The 24,291-nt window shown below is 39.6% G+C and overlaps 1 protein-coding gene across 2 annotated transcripts in view; it reads right to left on the reverse strand.

Annotated features, from left to right (window-relative positions):
- Positions 1-24,291, reverse strand: part of Ndc1 (NDC1 transmembrane nucleoporin) — a 58,222-nt gene that overhangs the window by 31,390 nt on the left and 2,541 nt on the right. The window contains exons 3-11 of one of the 2 annotated variants that reach the window (XM_004874663.3): positions 23,887-23,988; positions 21,735-21,909; positions 18,833-18,971; positions 11,889-11,997; positions 9,745-9,796; positions 6,671-6,806; positions 5,462-5,554; positions 3,765-3,846; positions 507-662 (exon numbers count right to left, since the gene is read on the reverse strand). In XM_004874663.3, the coding sequence (XP_004874720.2) occupies positions 507-662; positions 3,765-3,846; positions 5,462-5,554; positions 6,671-6,806; positions 9,745-9,796; positions 11,889-11,997; positions 18,833-18,971; positions 21,735-21,909; positions 23,887-23,988 (1,044 nt within the window). The remainder of the gene's footprint in view (positions 1-506; positions 663-3,764; positions 3,847-5,461; positions 5,555-6,670; positions 6,807-9,744; positions 9,797-11,888; positions 11,998-18,832; positions 18,972-21,734; positions 21,910-23,886; positions 23,989-24,291) is intronic. The other variant, XM_021252069.2, reaches the window with a different exon arrangement.

Raw genomic sequence — 24,291 nt, forward strand, 5'->3', positions numbered from 1 at the left:
TCTTTTAAACACTAGTGCCACATTGGACTTAATTTTTTAAAGTTTAATTTGCAGGGCCGGGGATTTAGCTCAGTGGTTCCGGCACCTGCCACGCAAGCGCAAGGTCCAGAGTTCAATCCCCGGTACCAAAAACAAACAAACAAACAAATAAAGTTTAATTTGCAAATAAAAACTTGTACCTATTTCTGGTATACAATGACTTGATGTTTTGGATTTAATCTTTTCAATCTACAATGATACCCAGGTCTTGGTCCAATGCAATATCCCACATTTGATCAACTTTCCCTAAAAATATACACTTCACCCTCATGCAAGGTTAGATTAACTACTGCCATCTTTCTAGTTTCTGAGGCAAGGTCTATGTAGTCCAAGCTAGCTTGAACTCACTGTGTAGCCCAGACTGGCCTTACTTATGGAGACCCTCCTGCCTCAGCCTCCCAACTGCTGGGATTACAGGTGTTTGCCATCATGCCTGGTATACTTTTCTTAGTAGCACAAGGAGTTACCTGGAGAATCCAATTTCTTAGGTTCCACTGGGTATGAAGAAGACACTCTCCCATTTGTAGCAGCAGCTTCTTGGTACAGAACTAGTTTTTGAGTCATATTATTTAAAAGATTCAAACACTCCCTTGAAATGGCCGTCCAATTGTAGGGATGACCACCTACAAGAGCCAATCAACAATTTTTAAAATGTAAATAATCTTATATTTACCTCTCAAAGTGGGAAGGGGGAAATCAGTAAGAAATGCTACAGGCTGGGGATGTAGCTCAGTGGCACTGCACCTGATTGGCAAGCACAAGGTCCTGAGTTCCATCCCCGGTACCAAGAAAAAAAAAAAGAAATGCTACATTACACTTTGCATCAGGCCCACTTTTCCTAGTTCAGCTATCTTTGTATACTTATGCCCTAATCCCCTAGTGATTCAATGAACATTTGGATAAATCAATTTTCCCAAAAGCCTATAACCAAAAACTTGCTATTTTACTATTAAAAAGCTCTCAGATCAGTTGCTAAAATAAAGCCAAACTCCGGGTCATGGTGTGAGTGAGAAAGACCAGGGTTACTTCACTAGCAATACTGAAAAGACTGCTCAGGCTGTGAACAATGAAGTTCAGAATCTAGGAGGCCCAAGAGATACACCCTACAGTTCCCAGAGCCCTCAATGTCTGACTCTCCCTGCTTTCTTATATTTTCACTTACAGTAGACCCTCCTTATCCAGCATTGCTCTCCAGTTTCAGTTATCTGTGCTCAACCTCGGTCCAAAAGTATCAAATGGAAAACTTCAGAAATGAGCAATTCATGAGTTTTAAACTGCATGTCATTCTGAGTAGTGTGATGGAGTCTAGGCCCACCCTGTGCCAGCTGACCCCAGAACAGCAATCATCCCTTTGGCCCTGCCTGACAATCACTCAGCAGCCAGCTCTGCTTTCAGATCAACTGTCGTGGTGTCACAGTGCTTGTGTTAAAATATCCTTATTTTACTAATGGGCCTGACACAAGAGTAGTGACACCAGCAATTTTATTACAGCATATTGTTATAATTGTCCTATTTTCTTATTAATTTCTTACTGTGACTTAAAATTTATAAATTTTATCATAGATATGTATGTATTGGGAAAAACAAAGTACATTTAAGGTTCACTACTATCCAGTTTTAGACATCCACTGGAGGTCTTAAAATCCATCTCACACATGGAGATGTGTCACGTGTCCATTAGCCAATATTTGCTACTACATCTCTAGGAGAGACTCATTGTTCAATGATTATACTTTATACTTGGAGAGTTTACATATCCGCTCATATCTCTTACTATTTAACTAATGACATCCCCCACTTCTTTAAAATTTTCTTCTCACTGTCTTTAGAATCTCTTTTCTTTCTTACCAACAGTACTGGAGACTGAACCTAGGGCCTCACACGTGATAGGCACTCTACCAGAGTCACATCTCCAGCCCTTTTTAAATTTTGAGACAAGGTCTCACCAAGTTGCCCAGGCTGCCCACAAATTTATGATCTTCCTGCCTCAGCCTCCTGAGTAGTTGGGACTATAAGCATGTGCCATCATGTTGAGCTGTCTTTCAATTTTCTAAGACTTTTGCTCTACAGCTATCATCTAAAACTCAGCAATGCTTCAGTATGTATTGAGAATAACAGATGGCCGCTGAAAACTGGTTTCCCCATTTTGTATGCCAATCACTCCCTCTGTATTTGGAACTCTCCTTAAACACTTCCCCTTTCATAACTCAAGAGAAATACCCTTTAACCTGCAAACATACACACACACACACACATAATAATACGCTGTCAGTATGCCTTATGTCACTGCATACAACTCACAACCTCTAGGGACTGTGTAATACTCCCATTAAATTTAAGTAATGTGCCTTAGAATGCACGTTCTCTGGCACAGCACAAGAAAATCCAAATGTAATAGAAAAGTAGTGTTACAGTTAATTTTCCAGTTATCGACTCTGTATTTCTCACATAAAATTGAGTGACTCCAATCAATTATATATTATAACTGGTTTTCATTTCTATACTATATTTAACTATAGCAGGGTGTTTTTTTCTGTTTTTTTTAACAATCTGGGCATTGGCAAGTTTGGCAAAACAAAGAAGAGCTAATTAGGAAGAGGATGAAAAGCTACCTAGGTTCTCTCTTCTCCACTGGCAGCTGGAACTGGTCTGCCTCCCCTGTAGTAACAAAGACAGAGCCCTGGCAACATCACAGTCTTGAACAGCTTGGCAAGCAGCAGTGGAGAAGTGTGTCAGGGTTGCCAAGAGCATCTCTGGGTCACCATCAAATGCAGTTCCTTCCTAGTTTGTTTTTTGAAAGGAAGTCAGAAGCCAAGCATGGAAGCGTGGTGATGCCTGCCTATAATCCCAGAACTTGGGAGGCTGAGGCAGGAAGATCATGAGCTCAACACCAGCCTGGGCTACATAGTAAGACTTTGTCTCTAAAATAAAAATAAAATAAGAGCAAGGCAGAGAGCTCTGTACTTGGGAGCAGAATTCTTACTCCCACTCTCAACATTTACTTCATTTAAGTCCCTTATTCTCTTTAAGACTTAGGTTTCTCATCTAGGGATTAGACTGCCTTTTCTTTGGTTTTTTCACAGGGCTTTGCTGTGTAGTTCAGACTGGCCTTGAACTCACTATGCACCCCAGGATAGCCTTGATCTCATGGCCATCCTCCTGCCTCAGCCTCTCAAGTGCTGGGATTACAGGCATGCGCCACCACACCTGGCCAGACTATCTTATTTTTAAAACTCAGTATAGCATTAAAACTTTCAGGAGAGCCGGGGATTTAGCTCAGTGGTTCTGCTGCCTGCCTTGCAAGTGCAAGGTCCCGGGTTCAATCCCTGGTACCAAAAAACCCAAAAAAACAACTTTCAGGATTCTTTTATTTCTTTTTAAACTTTTAGGATTTCTTTTTAAACTTTCAGGATTCCTTTTTTTTCCTTTTTAAACTTTTAGGATTCCTTAGCTATAATGTTGTCCTCTAAAACTGTCAACCTACTACATAATTTCTTCAAGTCAAGGTACTGAGGAAGCTAAAGGAAATAAAAATTTAAAAATAAATACTTTTCCTAGTGACATAAATTCTACCCAGAGCAAGGCAAACACTTAAGATGCATATGACTTAAATCAATAATTCGTTTAAGGAACTCACTGATGTGTGATATTTCATTAACTATACCTCTCACCAAAGCACTTTTTGCACACACATGCCTAATCAGTTCTATTAATTTCAGCAATACCTGGTTGGCTAAGGCTAAAAACTTCTTGTCTTCGAGAAGAGGAATATTGAGAAAGCAACATCAGGTCCTGCAAAGCTAAATACTAGAAAGAAAAAAAAATACACATTATTTAATTTTTTTAAATCTCCAAATAAAATCTAATTTATGAATTGGGTTATTACATAACCAAAGGAAAATCAGATGGACTTTTTCACGAAAGACGTATTTCAGACCCATAACCTTCCTTCCTAGACTTCCAAAACTTTCCTGTCTCTTCCCTCCCAACCCACAGCAGGCTCCAGCTATACACAAGAACTATAGAAGTCTGTGTGTTCTTTCCTACCTCTGTGGTGGGAACCAAAACATCATTTCCTCTGGAAATTTGCCCAGCCTCCCTCATGAAAACACAGACACACAGAGCTCTCAACTACGGTGCTTAGAGTAATGCACTGCAGAGCCTGTTTACTGGTTTTGACCTAGTTCCACCCCCCAAAACCTGAGACCCATAAGAAAAGGGAACATATCCAAATGCAGTGTTTCACACTCTGGAGATACATATCTGCTGCTTTTTCACTTAAAACCTTCTTTTTCTTTCCCCTGGCAACCTCTTTACTCATCCTTCAAGATATCACCCCTCAGGGAGCCTTTCTTGTATTTGTCCCACTTGCCGCACTGAGTTTTAATTATTTGTGTGTCCACCTTTCCATTAGGCTGTGCTAGTTCTCATTCATTATTCCACCCCACATGATAAGCAGCGACAGACACCTGGCCACTAAATAAAGATTTGATAGTAACCAAATGAGTAACTGGTATTTCTAAGTTTATCTTAACAAATTAGTCACAACTGATATTTAAAAGCAATAAGAGTCTCAGTAGTTCATTTTCTTCTTTGTTTATAACTTCTTCAGAGTATAATCAAAACTCTGAGCTCTAACCATGTTCTTTTCATTCTTTTTAAAGTACTATGATTTTTTTTTTTTTGGCACCGGGGATTGAACTCGGGTCCTTGCGCTTGTGAGGCAGGCGGCAGAACCACTGAGCTAAATCCCCGGCCCTAAAGTACTATGTATGATTTTTTAACAGGATGACACATGTAGCTCTACTTTCACTTAAGATTGATTTGTAAACTTACTGCAACTTCTTTAAACTCTTGATTATAATTTCTTTTAGGATCATTAACAGTAATTTATATTTAAAGATATCACTAAATATCTACATACTTTCAAGCAGTACCTTTGATCATAAAAGCCAAAAAATACAAAGTGAATAGAAATATGTCTTGATCCAGTGATTAAAAAATCAACAGTGCTTTTGCTTTGGTACCCTGAACAGTTAGACAGCACTGCATTTTAGGGTTGGAAGTATTTTTATAACTTTTCTAACATAGAATTAGCTTGCTTAGCTGGACATGGTGTTACATCCCTGTAGTCCCAGCTACTCAGGGGGTTAGGAGTTCAAGACCAGTCTAGGCAACACAGTGAGACCCCATTTCAAAAAAAAAACATTCACTAGCTTATAGATGCATGGTGCACTTTACACTTTACATTTGCATTTTAGTCACTTGGAAGGAAAACTGAAAAATAGCATCAGCAGGGTGATTTTTATAACTGTGATTTTTAACTGTAGGTCCTCAAAAAATGTATCTAAATTCCTAAATATTAAGTCTACGCTAAATTGGAGATGACTGTGTAAAAACACAAAATGCAAAGCTCTGGTACCTTTATGATGAGGGGAGGATTACTGTTTAAAACTCTCGGGAGGCATTCATTTGATTCTTCCGCAAATGGTGGTTGAACAGGAAACACGTGAGCCTATCATGTATGATCAAATATAAATATAAAAATAATTATTTTCATGACTTTGTTATACTCATTAAGTAAGCAATAACTGAAATTACAAAAGGAGACAATACAACCAAATTGGTATCTTCAATACCTCTTCAAATAACAGGTTAAAGTTACAGAAACTCAAACACACTATCTTAACAAGGTTACTGTCCTAATTTTATTAGACTCTTCCAAAAAAGGCAAATTTCTGAAACAAATATTTTCTGAAGCCACTGAAAAATACAAACCTGCTGAGATGGTAACATGAAAGAGAAATATGCATTTTCGAAGATAAATAACTGGATGATAAAAACAACATAATTCCTGACTTAAGATTTTTGTGGGAGGGCCTGGGATTTAGCTCAGTGGTTCCAGCGCCTGCCTCAAAAGCTCAAGGTCCTGAGTGGGATCCCCGGTACCAAAAAAAACAAAAGATTTTTGTGGGAATTATCCAGAAGATCATTTCAGTTTTCAATTTCATTTCTTCAGGATAAATTTTAAAACTTTCCTTCAAGAAACAAATATTTGGGCCAGGGATTTAGCTCAGTGGTTCCAGCACCTGCCTCACAAGCACAAGGTCCCAAGTTCAATCTCCGGTACCAAAAAAAAGAAAAGAAATATTTTATTGTCATATACTTAAATATCTTAATAGCATCTATATCAACTGCATACAAAATTAATTTAAAATTCAGGCCCATTTACTATGTACTCAATAAAGAAATAGAAGCCTCCAGAAGTGAACTAGATTGTAAATAAAACATAGTTAAGTATGTACCATTCAGTTTAATATCTAAAAATTAAGTGAACACCAACAATGTTTCTTGGGAAAAAAAAATACAAAGTAAACAATGGGTACAGATGATACACCTCTAATTAAGTCTCAGAAGAGAGACTGAAATCCAACTTACTGAAACGGCTTTGGGCACAGCATGTTAATCAGTGCTCTATAAAAGTTGATTTGTGGGGCTGGGGATTTGGCTCAGTGGTTTCGCTGCCGGCTGTGCAAACACAAGGACCCAAGTTCAATCCCCGGTACCAAAAAAAAGGTCAATTTGTGCACTCTTAAACACAGAAGTATTAACAAAAAAACTCAATGCTAACCTCTGTGGAATAGATTTTGAAGAGTATCCATGAGATGTACCAAGTCATCAGGAGGAAGACACCACAGAGCCAGACATGGTAGAGTAATGAAAGATTCAAGAGGCCACTTATTGTGTCAAGGGGTCTGTGAAACTGCCTATGGAAACAGAAAGCACTGTTTAATCTCATGGGGAAAATACAATCTAAGCATTTAACACTTTTGGGACTCCACACTGAGAAATCCTATTTCTAAATAATAATGTTACATTCTTCTTCTTTTGTACCCTTATGGAAACCTTTCCCTAATACTTTCTCAGTAGGTACACAAAGCAGACTAAGAGGAAGCATAGGCCTACAAAGGCCCTACAGTTTGTGTTCCAAATTTTCTCTGTCATTTACTGTGGAAAGAAAATGACCCAAGCCTGTAAACCTAACTACTTAGGCTGGGTAAAAGCTTATTATTGTTGCTTTGTAGTTTAATACTTAAAAACCATTAAACATACCAGCCATGGTGATAAATGCCTGTAATCCCAGCACTTGGGAGCCTGAGGCAAGAAGAGTGCCGTGAGTTTGAGGTTAGCCTGGGCTACACAGTGAGTTCAAGGCCAGCCTGAACTACAGAGCAAGAGCCACTCTCAAAAAAACACAAACAAATAAAAAATATTAAACATGACCAGGACCTCTCCTGCACCAGATTTCAGCTTTATCCATATATTACCTGATAAACTGTCGCAGTGGTTAAAAGCACAAGCTACTAATACAATGACCTGAATTTTCAAACAATTTAAGAAACTGCCAGAATGCTAAATGAAACTACAAGTTGTGATATTTTACCAAAACCTTGAATAGATCAAGTACCCTAGTCAAATCCTATAATCATAAAACCAGCAATTGTGAAAGCCAGGCTGTGAATCTCTGACTGATTAATAAGTGTTGTGATTAGCTAAATAACTCCACCTATTCTACCCTCATTTTCCTTATCCATGTAATTGTGGCATAAACTCTCACTCTACATCATGAGTTCAAGGCCAGCCTGAACTACAAAGCTAGATGCTGTCAAAAAACACAAGGTGTGGAATTAAAATTCACAAGCTGTATGGTAAATATTTAATTTTTTAAAAATTACTATAAAAATACATTGCCATTAACTCCCTCACTTCAAACACATTTATCCCATCATTCTTGCCACTTTCTGAAGCAGTTGTGGAAGTTCTCATTTGTGAGTGTCTTCAGTTATACTATCAGGGCCTCACTGTCTTCAATCAACTCAAAATGTTTTTCTGGGCCGGGGATTTAGCTCAGTGGTTTCCGCCTCCTGCTGCGCAAGCGCAAGGACCCAAGTTCGATCCCCGGTACCAAAAAACAAAACAAAACAAAAAAAACATTTTTCTTTCCTGACCACTTCAATTTTGAGGAAAAGCCAGAGCCAGAAGCCACAAAGGGCCAGATCCAGAAGTGAATGAGGGCACACCACAATGTCTTTACAACCCTGCCTTTTCATTAGATGACTCAGTAGCAGCACTCATTGTATTCTGTATTACACCTCGTAAAGATATTCACCAAAGAAGACTTCCAATTTGCTTCAGAAAGTGACAAGAATGATGACTATATTCAAAGTAAAGGAGAGTATTGTGAGGGAGGTTAGTGCAATGTGTCTCTTAATATAATACATTCTTTATAATTTAAACATTCACCATATATTTTGATTGTACCTCATACAGTTAATTACTCTAATATCTCTTAAAAATATACAAACATGCCAGGATTCCCACTCCCCAAAACTGGTATGAGTGAATTTCATGTGTGACACAAAATCTCATGGTAGAAAAACCAATAATTAAAAGAACAAACATTGAGGGAAACCGACATTTATTGGGCAAACACACATTAAACCCTTATCTATGTGCAAAGCACATGAGGTAATAACGCTGGTAACTCCTGTGTTACCAGAGAACAAGGGGGCTGCAAGCTTGCCACCTTGCTCAATTTTGGTTGCCTCACAGGCAAAATTAGAATAATGCCACAGCATTCATTTGTATAAAATACCACAGTATGAGCCAGGTATGGCGGTGAATGCTGTAATCCCAGCATTCTGGGAGACAGAAGCAGGAGGGTTGCAAGCCTGAGGCCAGCCTGAGGAACTTAGCCAGACCCTGTTTCCAAACAAGGGGCTGAAGTTGTAGCTCAGTGCCAAGTATTGTAAAAACATACAGACTGAAGGGTTGCTGAAAAGAAAAATAAAAGAGATGGATGGTCCATACATTTTGAAAAGTCCACTTTTATTGAATATAAAACTGATCGAACAATAACAAAAAATACAGGTCACCACTGCTTATTTCTGGGGAGAATAACTGCATGACTAAAGACAGGGACAAAAGGACTTCTTATACAACTTTGAAATTTTATACTAGAGAAACTGAGTATTCAAAATAAATCCAGGGCTGGGGATTTAGCTCAGTGGTTCTGGTGCTTGCCTAGAAAGTGCAAGGTCCCAAGTTTGATCCCAGGTACAAAAAAAAAAACAAAACGAAAAACAAAATAAATCCAATGTTGGGCTGGGGATTTAGCTCAGTGGTTTCACCACCTGCTGCAAAAGCGCAAGGACCTGAGTTCAATCCCCAGTACCAATCAATCAATCAATCAATCAATCAATCCAATGTTTTTTCCCTTAGAAAAACTTAAATAGTTAAATTTGCAGATAAGTACTAAAAGGATCACCTTCAAGCATTGTTAAGGAGACACAGTTAAAGCAGATGAAGCAACTGATTACAGTATGCAATGCTCAGCAGCTAAACAGGATAGGTGAGGAAATACATTATAGGATGGGCTGGATGAAGAAGATCTAGTTCCTGGATAAGGTTGGCTTCGGCTTGATCCCATGGCAGAGGTCACACAGGTCTTCTAGGCCACACACAGCTGGGGAGGGAGCAGGCACCCTCTTCTTACACGGAGTGTCTCCCTCTCTAGCTTTGTTTCTTATTTCAATTTTTTAAAAAGAGATTTAAGGGCTGTATCTAAGCAAAGCATCTAAAAAGTAGTAGACATTTAACAGGATAGTGAAAGAGTTAAAATGAGACTTTTTAACTATCACTTACTCATCTGTGTGAAGGTCCATAGCAGTCCTAATCCAAGCTTTGGGAATATAGCCTGAAGAGAAAAAATTTCAAATTGTGAACATGAAAAGCTAATAAAACATATCTTAATTATGCTTTAGACTTCAGGCTTTAGGTCAAAGTAGACACCAAGACCTCAGGCAAAATACTACACTGTTTGATTAGGAAGGGTAGGAAAAGAGAATAATTTCTATATACAGACAGTCCTCACTTTGTGCAATTCTGATATGTACATTTTTCAATTAGCATGATTTAAAAAAAAAATCAGTACCCCAACAACACTTGAAATTTCAGTTACTAAAAAAAAAAAAAAAAAAAAAAAATTCAATTACTATGTTGACTGCATAGCACGCCTCTACCCTTTCGGCACACAAATCAACATGCAGGTGACAGATACACTCCATGATCTATAAGCAGTCCCATCACCACCGGCCACGCTCATCAGTTCAGACACAGACAGCAAAGCATGTCACTCTGCTGCCTCCTGTCTCCCATGATAAATCCATGACATACCATGAACAGGGAAAAGAGGAAACTGTCCTCAAAAGATCAAAGCACAGCAAGAAAAGCAACAATGCTGAAAACCGTATCTAAAAAGAGTTACAGAAGAATGAGGTGATCATGGGAATGCCGACACAACTATGTCAGCCTAAACGTACAACTCTCGGGCATGATCCAGGCCAGCTGCAGCAGCTTAACACATCAGTAACACATATCAGTAACACATCACCATCAGAATGACAATCGTAAGAGCTACGCAAAAAAATGGATTCTATAAACTACAAGTGCAAAAATAAACAAGTGGATGGGTTATGCACAGTGAGAATTATCTATAATATCTATGGAAAAAATAGGATCAGAATAAATTCTAGTCTAAAAACAGTAGTTTTGAATGTTGGATTTTATTAAAGTCATTATGTGTTGATGACAACATTAAATGTTTTCAACTTGTACTATTCATAATGCTGAATAGTAAGTTGAGTTTTTTGTGCCTAAAATTCATGTTGATAAACACTACAAAGTTTTGGGGCTGGGGATTTAGCTCAGTGGTTCCGCCACCTGCCTCGCAAGCGCAAGGTTCCAAGTTCTATCCCTGGTACAAAAAAAAAAAATACTACAAAGTTTCCTTATGGATAGGGTATTTGTTCGAAATTACAAACTTATAAATGGCCAAATGGCATACAATATTTTCTTTTTTTTTTTAAAAGAATACATTTTTTGGCCGGAAATTTAGCTCAGTGGTTTTGCCACCTGCTGCGCAAGCACAAGGACCCGAGTTTGATCCCTGATACCAAAAAGAAAAATAGAACATATATTTTTTTCTTTTTTTTTTTGGTACCGAGGATTAAACTCAGGACCTTGCGCTTGTGAGGCAGGCAGTGGAACCACTGAGCTAAATCCCCGGCCCAAGAATACACTTTTTATTCTTCACTATTTTTCATTGTGTAGCATGGTAGTCTTAACCAGGTTCACACTGTCATGCAACAGATCTCCAGAACTTTTCCATCTTGCATGACTGAACAATTCCTCCCCTTCCCATCTTCTTAGCCTCCAGCAAACACCACTCTACCTGGTGTTTCTCAAAGTGCGACCACTGTAGATACCTTCTGTAAATATTTTATTTTTGTGATTGGGTTATTTTAGTTAGCATAATGACCTCAAGATTTATCCCTCTTATAGCACAAGACAAAATTCCCTTTCTTTAAATGGCTTAACAGTATTTAATTACATATACTAGGGGTTCCTCCTCCACCCTAGTGCTGGGAGTAGAACCCAGGGCCTCACACATGCGAGGCACCAAGTGCTCTACCACTGATCTACATCCTGGTCCCTCATTACATGTATAATCACATTTCTTTAACAATGTTTTCCCTTAATTAAATAAGTATTCTTTGACAATTTAAACAACGTATCAGCTGGGCTAATCATATACCTATAACAAACACAATAATGAATGACTTTGTACCTGAAATTTCTGAGTTCTGGACTGATAATACCCTATACTAAGAGGCAGAAAAATGTTTAAATTCCCATTAGTCCATGTTTGCATAACATGTGTATAACACATCTCAATTCTTTTTACATCCCCTTCCCCACTTCTCCCTCCCAAAAGTGGAAATTCTTACCAAGAAAGTAATACACGATGCAGAAATTTCTAACCAGGTACAGTGATTCCATACAACTATGCTTAACTATTAAGAGCAGAGATCTCCTGAAGCGCAAAAACTTGTACTGCTGTAGAAAAAAAAGAAAGTACACAATCAAATAACACATCCAAATCAGTCAACACATTCCACATCACCCTAAAAAACAAACACTTAACTATAGCAGTCAAGATATAAAACATAATCACTGTACAAAAAGAGAGATTATTCCAGAGGAAAAAAAAAAACAAAATCTACTTTTTTTTTTGTACCAGGGATCAAACTCAGGACCTTGTGCTTGCAAGGCAGGCACGGTGCCACTGAGCTAAATTCCCAGCTCCAAAATCAACTACTTCTGATGTTAAAATATGTAATATTTTTACATTGTATGACCATCTCACTGATAGAGCAAAAGTAAGAAATTTCAAAAACAATTAAAAAAAAGAGCTGAGATGTATGGTAGCATACAACCCGGCACACAGGAGGACAAGGCAGGATTGTGACAAGTTTGAGAAGTTCAAGGACCGCCTGGGCTACATAGTGAGTAGCAAGACCCTGTCTCAAAAAACAAAAAAGAAATTTAATAATATCAATCCATACTTGATACAAAGGACTACAGAGAAGGATAAAGTATAAAAACAGCAACACAGAGGGCCAGGGATTTAGCTGTGGTTCCGCCGCCTGCCTCACAAGCCCAGGGTCCTGAGTTTGATCCCCGGTAGCAACCCCCCCCCCAAGAAAAAAGAACCCAGAAACACAGAAATCCCCCTTTATCCATGGAGGATACTCTTCCAAGATCCCCCAAGAGTGCCTGAAACTATGGAAAGTACTGAACCCCACATATATTGTTTATTTCTATGTAATATACTGTATATACTTATGGTAAGTAATATAATAAATTAGGCACAGTAACAAATTAACAAGTAATAAAATTAAAATAATATATTTTAACAAAAATTATTTAAAAGTTGTGACTTATTTCTGGAATTTTCTACTTAATATTGTTAGATTGTGGCTGACCACAATAAAAATATTAGTAAAAATGTGGAAAGTTACCAACAATAGTGGCTAACATTCTTAGGGTACTTACAATGTACCCGGTACTGCTCTAAACACATTTTATGCATTAAGGCTCTAAGGGAGAAATGGCATAGAGGAAGGGCCTGTCCGCAGAGAAAGCTGTTTGTACTACAGCAACCAGGAAAGCAGAGAAAGAAAAGAGGGAAAGATACCCTTTGAGGTCACAACCGTGGTGACCTGCCTCCTTCAACCAAGCCTCATCCGTACAACACATTTAGCTATAAACACATCAGTGGACTAATCTAATCCATCCATGAGCATAACACCTCCATTATCTAACCACCATTTAAAACCATTATCTAACCACCTGCCTCTGCCGGGGCATGGTGGTGCACACCTAAATTCCCAGGACTCTGGAAGCTGAGGAGGATCACTGTGAGTCTGAGATCAGCCTAGGCTACATAGTGAGTTCAAGGACAGCCTGAATTACACAGCAAGACTTTGAATGAATGAATGAATGCCCTACCTCTAAGCACATGAAGCTTTGGTGGGAAGGGCATTTTTGACAAAAATCCTAACATTTTGCTCCCAGCCCCCAAAAGACTCACGTGCATTTTTTTTTATTTTGGTACTGGGGATCGAACTTGGATCCTTGTGCTTGAGTGGCAGACAGCGGAATCACTGAGCTAAATCCCCCAACTTACACGTATTTTTTCATGTAAAATTTAGTCTCTGTAAGAGTCCCCAAAGTCTTAATAGTTTTAGCATTGTTGAAAATTCTAAGTCTAAAGTTTCACCTGAGACTAACACAAACTTTAAGCTGTGAACCCCTGTAAAAAGTGAAAAGAAATCTAAATACTATAGATATACAATGATATAAGACAATCTAAAAGGGAGGAACACAAGGATAAAAAGGAATCAGACCAAAGGAAGACTGAAACCCAGTAGGGCAAGCATTGTATCTTGCAGCTCTAGGCCGAGCACCGGGGCAAGGTGTGGATGTGAGCTCCAAAAGGGCGTGGGCGGTCCTGCCCTGCAGCTTGCCAGTTATAGCCCTCATTGCCTCTCTCTTGGGCTGGCTCTGTTCACTGTCTGTGGTTTTTTTCAGATGCTCTACCTTCCTGGCTTTTCCAACGTCTCCACTGTACTTTTGGCTTTACACACAATTTTACGCACTGCCCTCTAGGGTCATTTTTGCCTGGTCTCCCAGATCTTTTTCTAAAATCTGAGTAGAAGCCTCTTCGACCCCACAACTTTGGTATTTTGTATGTCTATAAAACCAATACCCATGTGGCTGACACCAAGGTCAGTTGTCTGTTCAAGGAGTAGCTAGGTAACCTTGCATCACGACTGTAGAGGCTTTCCAGTGCCTGTATGATTGAGCACTATGAAATTAATTTTGTGGAACCAATTTTTTAGGCAGCCCTTTTTGAGCACAGTGCCCTTGGGCTCTCTTTTTATTTATTTATTTTTGGTACCGGGGATCAAACTCGGGTCCTTGCGCTTGCTTGCGTAGCAAGGCGGCGAAACCACTGAGCTAAATCCCCAGCCCCTGGGCTCTCTTTTTATTTTTTTTTATTTTTTTATTTTTTTGGTACTGGGGATTGAACTCAGGACCTTGCACTTGCAAGGCAGGCAGTGGCAGCACTGAGCTAAATCCCTGGCCCATGGGCTCTCTTTTTAAAGCAAAGTGTTTTTCTTTTGTACCTTTGACCCAAGGAAGGGTATGGTCTTACTGATTTTTGAGAGTCCTTAAGCCATCTTTTTTATTGTCCTGATGTAAAGTACTTTTTTTTTTTTTAATCCTTTTTATCAATCAAGCTCTCTTCTGCCAAAACTTTACAGGTCCCAACTTTACAAGCACTATCTCTTTGGCGACCAGAAAATTTTTTTAAATTACTTAGCTCTGCCTTTTGGCCCTGGTTCTCATGGTAGATAAGGCTAAAAGCTATCAGCAGAACCCATACCAAGCCTCAACATCACCTTGAAGTTTTCTCTGCCAGATTAATTAGTTTATCATAACTCAATCTCAGTCTCCTGCAAAGTCTCAGGACATGAGCAAAAAGTGGACAAATTTTCTGCCACAGTGTAACTAACACACATGGCCTTTGGCCTAACTGTCAATGGAATCCTCATTCTTAACGGAAACCTCCTGAGCCTGGCCTTAAAAGTGTCCATTTTTTGGAGTACTACTCAGCCATAAAAAATGAGAAATTAGAGACATTTATAGCTAAATGGATGCACATTGAGGTGATACTCTTAAGTGAAATAAATAGTACACACATGTGTAAATTTTCTCTAGTGTGAGAAACTCAAAGTGTAAGTAAGGACTAAAAGGTATAATAGATAATGTGAAATAGGAAGAAAAGGGGCAAAGGGGAAAGGAAAGTGGGAGGGGTAGGGGAAAGGAAAGAAGGGAATGGAATTAATATGAGAAAATGAAAAAAGGAAACAAAGTCTTTGTAAATAGGGAGGAATGGAGGGGTTGAAGGGAGGGCAGGGGAAGCAGGAAAAATAAGAACCAAGAGAGAGTATCTAAAGGTGCAAATTTCCAATGATGAATGTAATTATATTGTATACCTAAAATGTACCAATAAAATAAAAATTTTTTTTTTAAAAGTGTGCATTTTTACCAGCATTCTGGTCTTTTGAAATCCAACAAGAATCTCCCATCAAAAGTCAGTTTACAGAACTACAGGGGTTTTCTAGTCAGCATCTACAAACCTTTCCAAACTCCTGAGAACCAGTGTCAAAGGCTTCTGAACTACATGGTCAAGTATGGTCACAGAAATGACCACTCTTACTGTCAAAGTCTCTCCTAGTCACTTTCTCATCATTGAGATACAATATCTGACACCCAAATGCCATGCATGGTGGTCACGCCTATAATCCCAGAGGCTGAGGCAGGATTACCATGAGTTCAAGGACACCCTGGCCTACCTAGTGAGTTCAAGGCCAGCCTACACTACAAAGGGAGACTCTGTCTCAAAAAAACCCAAAAAAAAACACAACATCTTACACCCACAACTCTAAAGGAGAGGTTTGTTTTGGCTCACAGTTTCAGTGGATTCAGTCCATGATCAGCAGGCTCCAAGGAAAAAAGGAATGGTAGAAAGGCATGGCAGAAAAAAAATCTGTTCATTTCATGGTAGCTAAGAAGCAGAAAAAGCCAGGAAGGGAGATATACCCTTCTAGGTCACACAAGCCAGTGAGCCACCTCTTCCTATTAGGCCCCACCTCCTAACATCATATTCAGCTGTAATATAAACTCATTGGTAGAGTAATCCACCAATGAGTATAACACCCCATGATTCAATCACCTTCCAAAAGACCCACATCTGAGCTCATGAGGCTTTGGGGGAAGGGATTCTCGATATAAACCATAATAGACTACCATCACAAGAATAGCACATATAACATTCTTAGGGTGCTTACCATGTATCAGGTACTCCTCAAAGCATATCATAAAAACATATCGTATTCATTAACACATTCATGACAGGACTGCAATTCCTGTCTCCCTGTTGGGTGGCTCTGATTTAAATTCCATTGTCTGATGTTAAATAGTTAACCACGGGTGGTTCTGGTGGTTCAAGCCAGGAGAACATGTTAATTCATTTAAAACTCATAACAACCTATGAGGAGGCTCTAATATTATCCACATCTCACAGGTAAGAAAATCAAAGCATTGGGCCGGGGATTTAGCTCAGTGGTTCTGGCGCTGGCCTTGCCAGCGCAGAGTCCTGAGTTCGATCCCCAGTACAAAAAAAAAAGAAAATCAAGGCACAACAGGTTAAATAACAATGTGACTAGCTGGTAAAGGAAAAATAAGAGATATAAATCCAGTTAGGCTGGCTTGAGCCTGTAATCTTAAAAATAATGCACACTGCCTTTAAATTAAATTGTCTGCAGAAAAATGTGAGGTAATGAAGATACTAACTAGATCTGGAATCAGGAGATATGAATCCTACAGTTCTCTTTCTATATAACCCCAAGCAAGTTACATTTCTCTAATTATATGTGAGATAAGAAGACTGAACCAGTTAAGTATAAATAGTTCCTTAGTGGGTACCTGCCAATTCTAACAATCTAAGAGAAAATTAAATAAGGAAAAAATACCAAATATTTTTCTTTAAAAACCTACACTTATAAGGGTTGTCTGCTTCCTCTCCTTTCCATTCCTCACCCCCCAAAATACCAATCGAAAATACATAAATTAGTGGCAAGCTCAAGGCCCTGAATTTAATTCGTGGTACCAAAAAAACCCCAAAAACTTAGGAAGGATATGCTGCAATCCCAGCATTCAGGAGGCAAGAACCTGTCTCAAAAAAAAAAAAAACCCAGCCAGGCATGGGGCCACACACTTGTAATCCCAGCACTCAGGAGGCTGAGGCAGAAGGATCACCACCAATTTGAGGCCTGCATAGTCTACACTGAGTTCAAGGCCAGCCTGAACTACATAGTGAGACCCTGACCCCCCGCCACCTTCAAGAAAAGAAATCCGGAATTTTATCAAAAGAAATTACAAAAAAATTCTGGTACTAAATTTTATAAATTTGGCATTGTACGGTAGAGACAATAATTTATGAGCATTGTCAACTACTAGGCTACTCCTACACAGCATATCTGTGATGTTAAACAGCTGGTCGCTGCCAATGAAGTAATCTGGGGCATCTCATTTTTCTCTCTTTTCCTCACTGTCTGTATTCTTTATTATGTTTGGCTCTAAGTTCACTTACCATGGTTTTTCTCCTTGTGAAACTTTGAGGTGGCAAAGTTGGCATCCTACTCTTAATTCATCTTTATAAGTTACAAAGGGCTTTTAAACAAAATCCTTTTTTTCATACACTCACAGACTGCAGGATGGTAAAGACCAGATTCTTCAGTAAGCACTATCTCTGCAGAATGGATATTCTTAGTAGATTGTTCTCATGATGCCACGGGCATATGTGACAATTTTAGTTGTCACACCTGAACAGAACCCAAACACACCATTCTCACAGGTTATATTCCCATTATGCCGTATCATTTTCACACATCCCTTGTTCCTACTAGAATGGGTTCTCATAGAGACGGGGTAGTTTGAACATTTTTGCTCCACGTCAGTCCTTAGTCTGCTAGACTAGGAATGAAGTGGATTACGAACGACACAATGAGGAGTAGAAGAAACAGGCTGGGAGGAGCCCAGATGTGAGACATCTCAACCAACTGTTCTCTCTCCTGCCAGAGGAGGTGACTTCTAAGTTCCAGGTACAACTCCTGTCAGACTAGCTACTTTAAAACCCACTAAAGAAAAAGAGAAAAAAAAAAAAAACACTGAAGGGCCAGGTATGTAGTTCAGTGCCACAGTGTCTGCTTGGCAGGCACAAGGTCCTGAGTTCAATCTCTGGCACCAAAAAAAAAAAAAAGAGAGAGAGAACCCACTGAAAGATGGTTTATACTACATCATTCAAACCAGGTGAAACTGTTTTTACATATTTATACACACTTATTGTTCTGAAAAGGATGTGAGAGTATTCTAAAATTACTGATGCAGCCTCAAGCTCAGAAGATTCTCAAGTAAGTTCAAAGAGAAGCAGGCAGCTGCCCAAAGGTATTTTGCATGAATGTCACCCTCCTCCTCCTCCCTCCCCCTCCTCCCCCTCCTCCTCCTCCTCAGCCTTCCTAGGTCACAGCAAGTGCCACAACCTAGCAGGGAGGTGGAACAAAGCAGTGCTAAGAGTGGCAACAAGGAGTAGTTACAGTTCTCAAAAAATATGATAAAGTCTTATGAATTTTGATTTCAGGCTAAAGTTCTGTTGATCAACTCCTGAATGAACCACAAGAGGACTGTTACATACATTTACACCAAGGAAATTCTAATGCTGTCAAATTCTGGTATCAGTAATGCTTGAATGATCTCTTACCTGTACGATGGGAAACTGAAGGTAGTTCATGTTGTTAACAAAATACAGAAGACTATAGCTATAACCCATGAATGCTCCAGCCAGTAGTAAAAAAAGATGATGTTCGTTTAAGCAGGTTTGTACGGCAGGTCTATCTATGCTAAAGGAGAAAAGTTATCAACTGTTAGGGACACAAATCATTGTTTTAGGCTTAATATTTACTGAATCCAAATAAAAAATTCACTGCAGGCAAAGTTCTGAGTTAATCACTTAATGTCCAAATTCTAACAAAATGGCTCATTTTAGGTAAGTGTGAGCAAAAGATTAACAAGCCTCTTTTTCTTGAAGCATGAGAATCTCTCAATGATGCCCTAGAAACCCAATGTGGGTAAGAATGTCTACAATGGAAGTAAGTAACATCACTTATAATTTGGTAAACCACATCTGGAATGAGAGGAACTATAAACAAATTATATATACCTAAGATATCCCATGGCTTCTCTCCATGTTGTCTCTCATAACCAGACATCCCTCTCAGGACCTCTGGATGCTGTGGCTATAAAGTTGCTACAAGAGATACCATATCCCTTGGGGTACAAAGCCTTTCAGGCAGGAAACCCCATACCTGTGTGATATGGATCCCCACTCTCGTACCTGAACTGATTCAGTCAAAGAAAGAGCTCCCAAATGGTGTGGGGCTTGCTGCCTCTATGAACTGAGTCCAGAACTCCTGCTGAAGAGGAAGTCCTGACGTTTCCCAGCTAACAATCTAGAGTTAAGTTCTGAATAGTTAAATCCAAGAGGATTCCCTGGTGGACATAGAGTAGTGCCATAAGCCACTACTCTATCACCTTTTTCTTACATCCTTTAACTTTAAGCATAAGATTTTGGTGAACATCAAGCTCTTAAACTCCTGGGTATCTCTATAATCCAGCAAACATCTGAGGGTGTACAGAGGCAACACATGATTCAGTAGGAGCTAACTTTCCATGAAGGAGTACAGGGGCAAGACCCTGACATCTATCTCCATGCGATGTGACTCTGGATTGATTGTTTTCTGGAGCCTGAGATACAAGATGAGGAAGAGATTGGTCTCAATAAGGTCTGACACTGAAATCATTAGTAAATGTATTTATAACAAGTTACTCTTCTCAACAACTTGCGGCTTACTGCTGCCTTCTGCTCCTTGGTACTTCATGCCATCTCTCCTGAAGAGATCGGCAAAAAGAACTAAAGACTCACCAGGGATTTAGCTCAGTGGCCCCGTGCCTGCCTCGCAAGCACAAGGTCCTGAGTTTGAGTCCCGGTATCAAACAAAAAACGAAAAACAAAACTGAAGGCTCATCCAGGCTGAGCAGTTGGGATTCCCTTATTCACAACACTCCTGTATTCCCAGATGTCTTTTACCGTTTCATGTTTGTCAAGAGGACAGTTTGCACTAAAGAAAACTCATCTTATAAGGGAGGAAGAGAAAAAAAAAAAGAAACCCTGCCTCTTAAAATAGCTGAGGACGAGGCCCAGGGATTTAGCTCAGTGGTTTCGCTGCCTGCTGCGCAAGCACAAGGACCCGAGTTCGATCCCGATCCCCCCGTACCAAAAAAAACAAAAAAAAAAAATAGCTGAGGACAAAAAGGAAATCAAGTGTTGAGCAGATCTGGGTGTGGTGGCGCACGCCTGTGATACCAGCTGGGAAGGCTGAGGCAGGAGGATCACTGCAAGTTTGAGGCCAGCCTGGGCTATATAGTTCAAAGCCAGCCTGATCTACAGTGTGAGACCCTGTCTCAAAAAACCAAAAAGGAAAAAAAAAATTACTCTAGTAATCTATTTTGCAGTGCTGAGAATTGAACTCATGGACTCACTTATACTACGTAAGTACTCTACCAAATAGCTATAGCCATGGCTCTCTTAATTTTTACAGTCAAAATATCAACCTGTAATTTTTATTTTTTCTGGTAGTGAGGGCTTTTTCTGGTACTACTGAACCCAGGGCTTCACATAGGCTAAGCAAACATTCTACTACCAGTGAGCTACATGCCCAGCTCCTTTTGCTTTATTTTGAGAGGGTCTCACTAAGCTGCCCCGGCAGGACTTGAATTGCAGTCCTTTTGCCTTTGCCTCCAGAGTAGCTAGGATTATAGGCTTGCATCACCACACCTGGCTCAACTTGTGATTCGTGTATATCAATGCCACTTTCAACTGTTTAAGTTTCAAAATTTTAAAAACTCTATAAAGAAGGTAGTTATAATCATTTCTAAATTCTTCCTTTTAATTCATCCTTTCCAAAATACCTCTCCTTCAAACTCTGACCTATATTCAAGAATATCTATAGCTCCTCCCTCCTTTCTGAACTCCCTCAGGTTCTATTCCCACATCTCACTTCCCTTTTCCCATTATATCCACCTATTTTAATTTTCCTATTGTTCTCAGCAATCAAGGAACTTACTCTATGTTTCAATCACTCATAAATCCAACAGCACTTAGAACACAGCATGTTCTATACACAAATGTTTTAAAAATTTTGCTAAATTCAACAAACATAAGACATCAAAAATGTCTGATGTCAGGGCCAGGGATTTAGCTCAGTGGTTTCGCGGCCTGCTGTGCAAGTGCAAGGACCTGAGTTCGATCCCCGGTGCGGATGTCACCGGGCTTGGTGGAGCACATCTGTACTCCCAGCACTCCGGAGGCTGAGACAGGAGGACTGATGTGAGTTCAAGGCCAGCCTGAACTATACAGTGAGACCCTATCTCAAAAAAATAGAAGAAAAAAAAAAAAACAAATAAAAACAAAACTGATCCACACAAATAAGCACCTGTGACAGAAATCTAGAAAGCAAAGAGTGTCATAAATTAACCTATATGGGTCACCTTTGGCTTAGTAACTGAAGCAGGCTATTTAGATAGAAAAAACACATTTATGTTACCCCTCAGCACCCGTGCAGGGTACCGCCAGGAAACTGTACTGGCCCTTGGTCATCACCGCCGCACACCAGGCCATCATCATCCCCATTGCAGCATGGACAAATGAGTGCAGGAGCTGCTGAGGGTGCAGGATCTTTCCTATCAGCGCCAGTCGGGAGCAAGGAATGGACGGCACAACTGCAAAGAAAATGCATTACTGTGGCTCGTATTTGCAGCATATGAAGTCAGAAGACCTCAATTATTCCCTCATCCCTCCACAAATATTCCAGGGCCAGAAAGAAACCCATAATCCAACACAAAACATAGTAGGGAAAGACTGCAAGCTAAAAAGAAAAATCCCTGAAACCAGCACTCGGGAGCTGAGGTACATGAATCACTGCAACTGCTAGGCCACTGTAGGCTACAGGGTAAGTTCAAGGCCAGCCTGAACTGCATAGTGAGACCCTGTCTTACAAAAAACCAAAACAAAACAAAAAAAACCTGAGACAAGAACAAATAAAGAGAAGCACACACCAAAAAAAGAAAAGTCAAAGAATGCAGAGATGAAACCTAGAGAGCATGTTTAGTATCTTCTCAAAAATTAAAATTTCCTGATGGCTGAAGTAATGCCAACCCTGGCACTTTCCTAAGCATCACAATAGAATAACTAAAAATTTAAAAACATGGTTCTTGAGCTGTGCTTAGTGCTGCACACCTGTAATCCCAGGACTTGGGAGCGTGAGGCAGGAGGATCACCACAAGTTTGAGACCAGCCTGAGCAAGTGTGTTCAAAACCAGTCTGAACTACAAAGAAAGACCCTGTCTCAAAAAACCAAAGCAAACAAATAAAAATAAAAAGTTCCTATCCTCTATCAAGTTTTCTCTATTTCAACATTTGAAACTGCCCTTATATAATTCATCTGTGAAAAATAAACCACATAGTAGGTAAACACTGGCAACACTGAATACTAAAATAAATGTTGGTATGGGATTTTTGTTGTTTTTGAGATGGGGTCTTAACTATAATTAATCCCAAAATCATGGACTCAGGAGATCCTCCTGCCTCAGCCTCCAGAGTAGCTGGGACTATAAGCATGCATGTATCACTGTGCTGGCTCTGTATGGGAATTTTTAGTAACTCTCTGACAATCTAAAGTATTCTAGAAGAGACTGAAGTGACCTGAGGGCAGTGATTGTAAGTGAGAAGAGATACTTACCTCTGAAAATAGGTAGCCCCAAGGCTCCCTGGCCTACCTATGCAGGTACTATCCTCTTAATATACTCAAAGAGAAAGAGACAGAGGGGAAGCAGAAAACTAAGTGTGAAAGGAGGAGAGGGCACTTTGGGGAACAGGCTGCCATGCTCCTTCTTCCCCGAGAAATGCCCCAAGTGCTGACTGGCTGTGGGACTGACCTCTAATGTTGAGTATGCCAACTTCTATCACTCCACCTTCTTACACGCTACATCAGTGCTGGCGAATCTATGCCACATGTGGCACACTGGGCACACAGAGCTCTCTGTCAGTACTCAAGCCAAGTCGCCCCAGAAGCCACGCATCAGCTAACAGGTGTTTTTTCTAAACTAAAACTTCAGTATTCAGGTTTAATTGCAACGTTGTCACTTTCCAATAAATAAGTGGATTTTGGGTTGCAGTTTGGCTACTCGTCTCTGAAAGGTTCAACATCACTATGCTATATCTTCCCTCTAGAACATCTTTCCTTCTTTGTCTACTTACTACAGCTCTTCTTTCAAGATTTGGTTTAAACAATCCTCCTCATACCCCCAGACCAATCATTCTACTCCACCACTGCGATACCTCTATACATTAGACTATTTCAGGTACCTCACATAAGTAGAATCAGGCAAGATTTGTCCTAGGAGGTCTAAATATACTTTAAGAGAAACTAGCACCAAAATGAAGCATAAGGTACAATATTTGAAGCATATGATTCTGTACATATCTTTAAAATCCTGACACAGAGCTCAGCCTATTATACAGATCCATATGCAAAATGCACTGAGTCTCCCCTTAGTAAAATAAATTCAGATTTTTAAAAAGGTTAACATTTGAGGGCCGGGGATTTAACTTAGTGGTTCCACCGCCTGCCCTGCAAGCCAAAGGACCTGAGTTCGATCCCCAGCACCAAAAAAAAAGGTTTAACATTTGAAACTCACCTGTATAGAACTCAACATTGAAAATACTTATTATTATTATTATCACTGACAGCAGCAGGAGGTAAAAGATTACATAGGAACTGTACAGGTCACTGAAAGAATCTAAAACACAAAAAGATGAGTTAGTAAGGTTTATTCAGGTTTGTGGTGATATTCAGACACTGCAATATAAAAAGTGTGAACCACAAGTATAACTTTTAACTTTAACACTTATCCTTTTTTTTTTTTTCGTACCGGGGATCGAACTCGGGTCCTTCCATTTGCGAGGCAGGCGGCGGAACCACTGAGCTAAATCCCTGGCCCTAACATTTATCTTTTCTCTAAGAATTTTTTTTTCTCTCTAAGAATTTAATTATACACTGCTTACAAGTCCATCCAAATGGACATCAACTCAAGTGTGAATTA

The sequence above is a fragment of the Heterocephalus glaber genome, unplaced genomic scaffold (genome assembly GCF_053883595.1).
Source record: "Heterocephalus glaber isolate CG9 unplaced genomic scaffold, H.glaber_assembly_v1.0 deba00001449, whole genome shotgun sequence".
Classification (NCBI taxonomy): Eukaryota; Metazoa; Chordata; class Mammalia; order Rodentia; family Bathyergidae; genus Heterocephalus; species Heterocephalus glaber.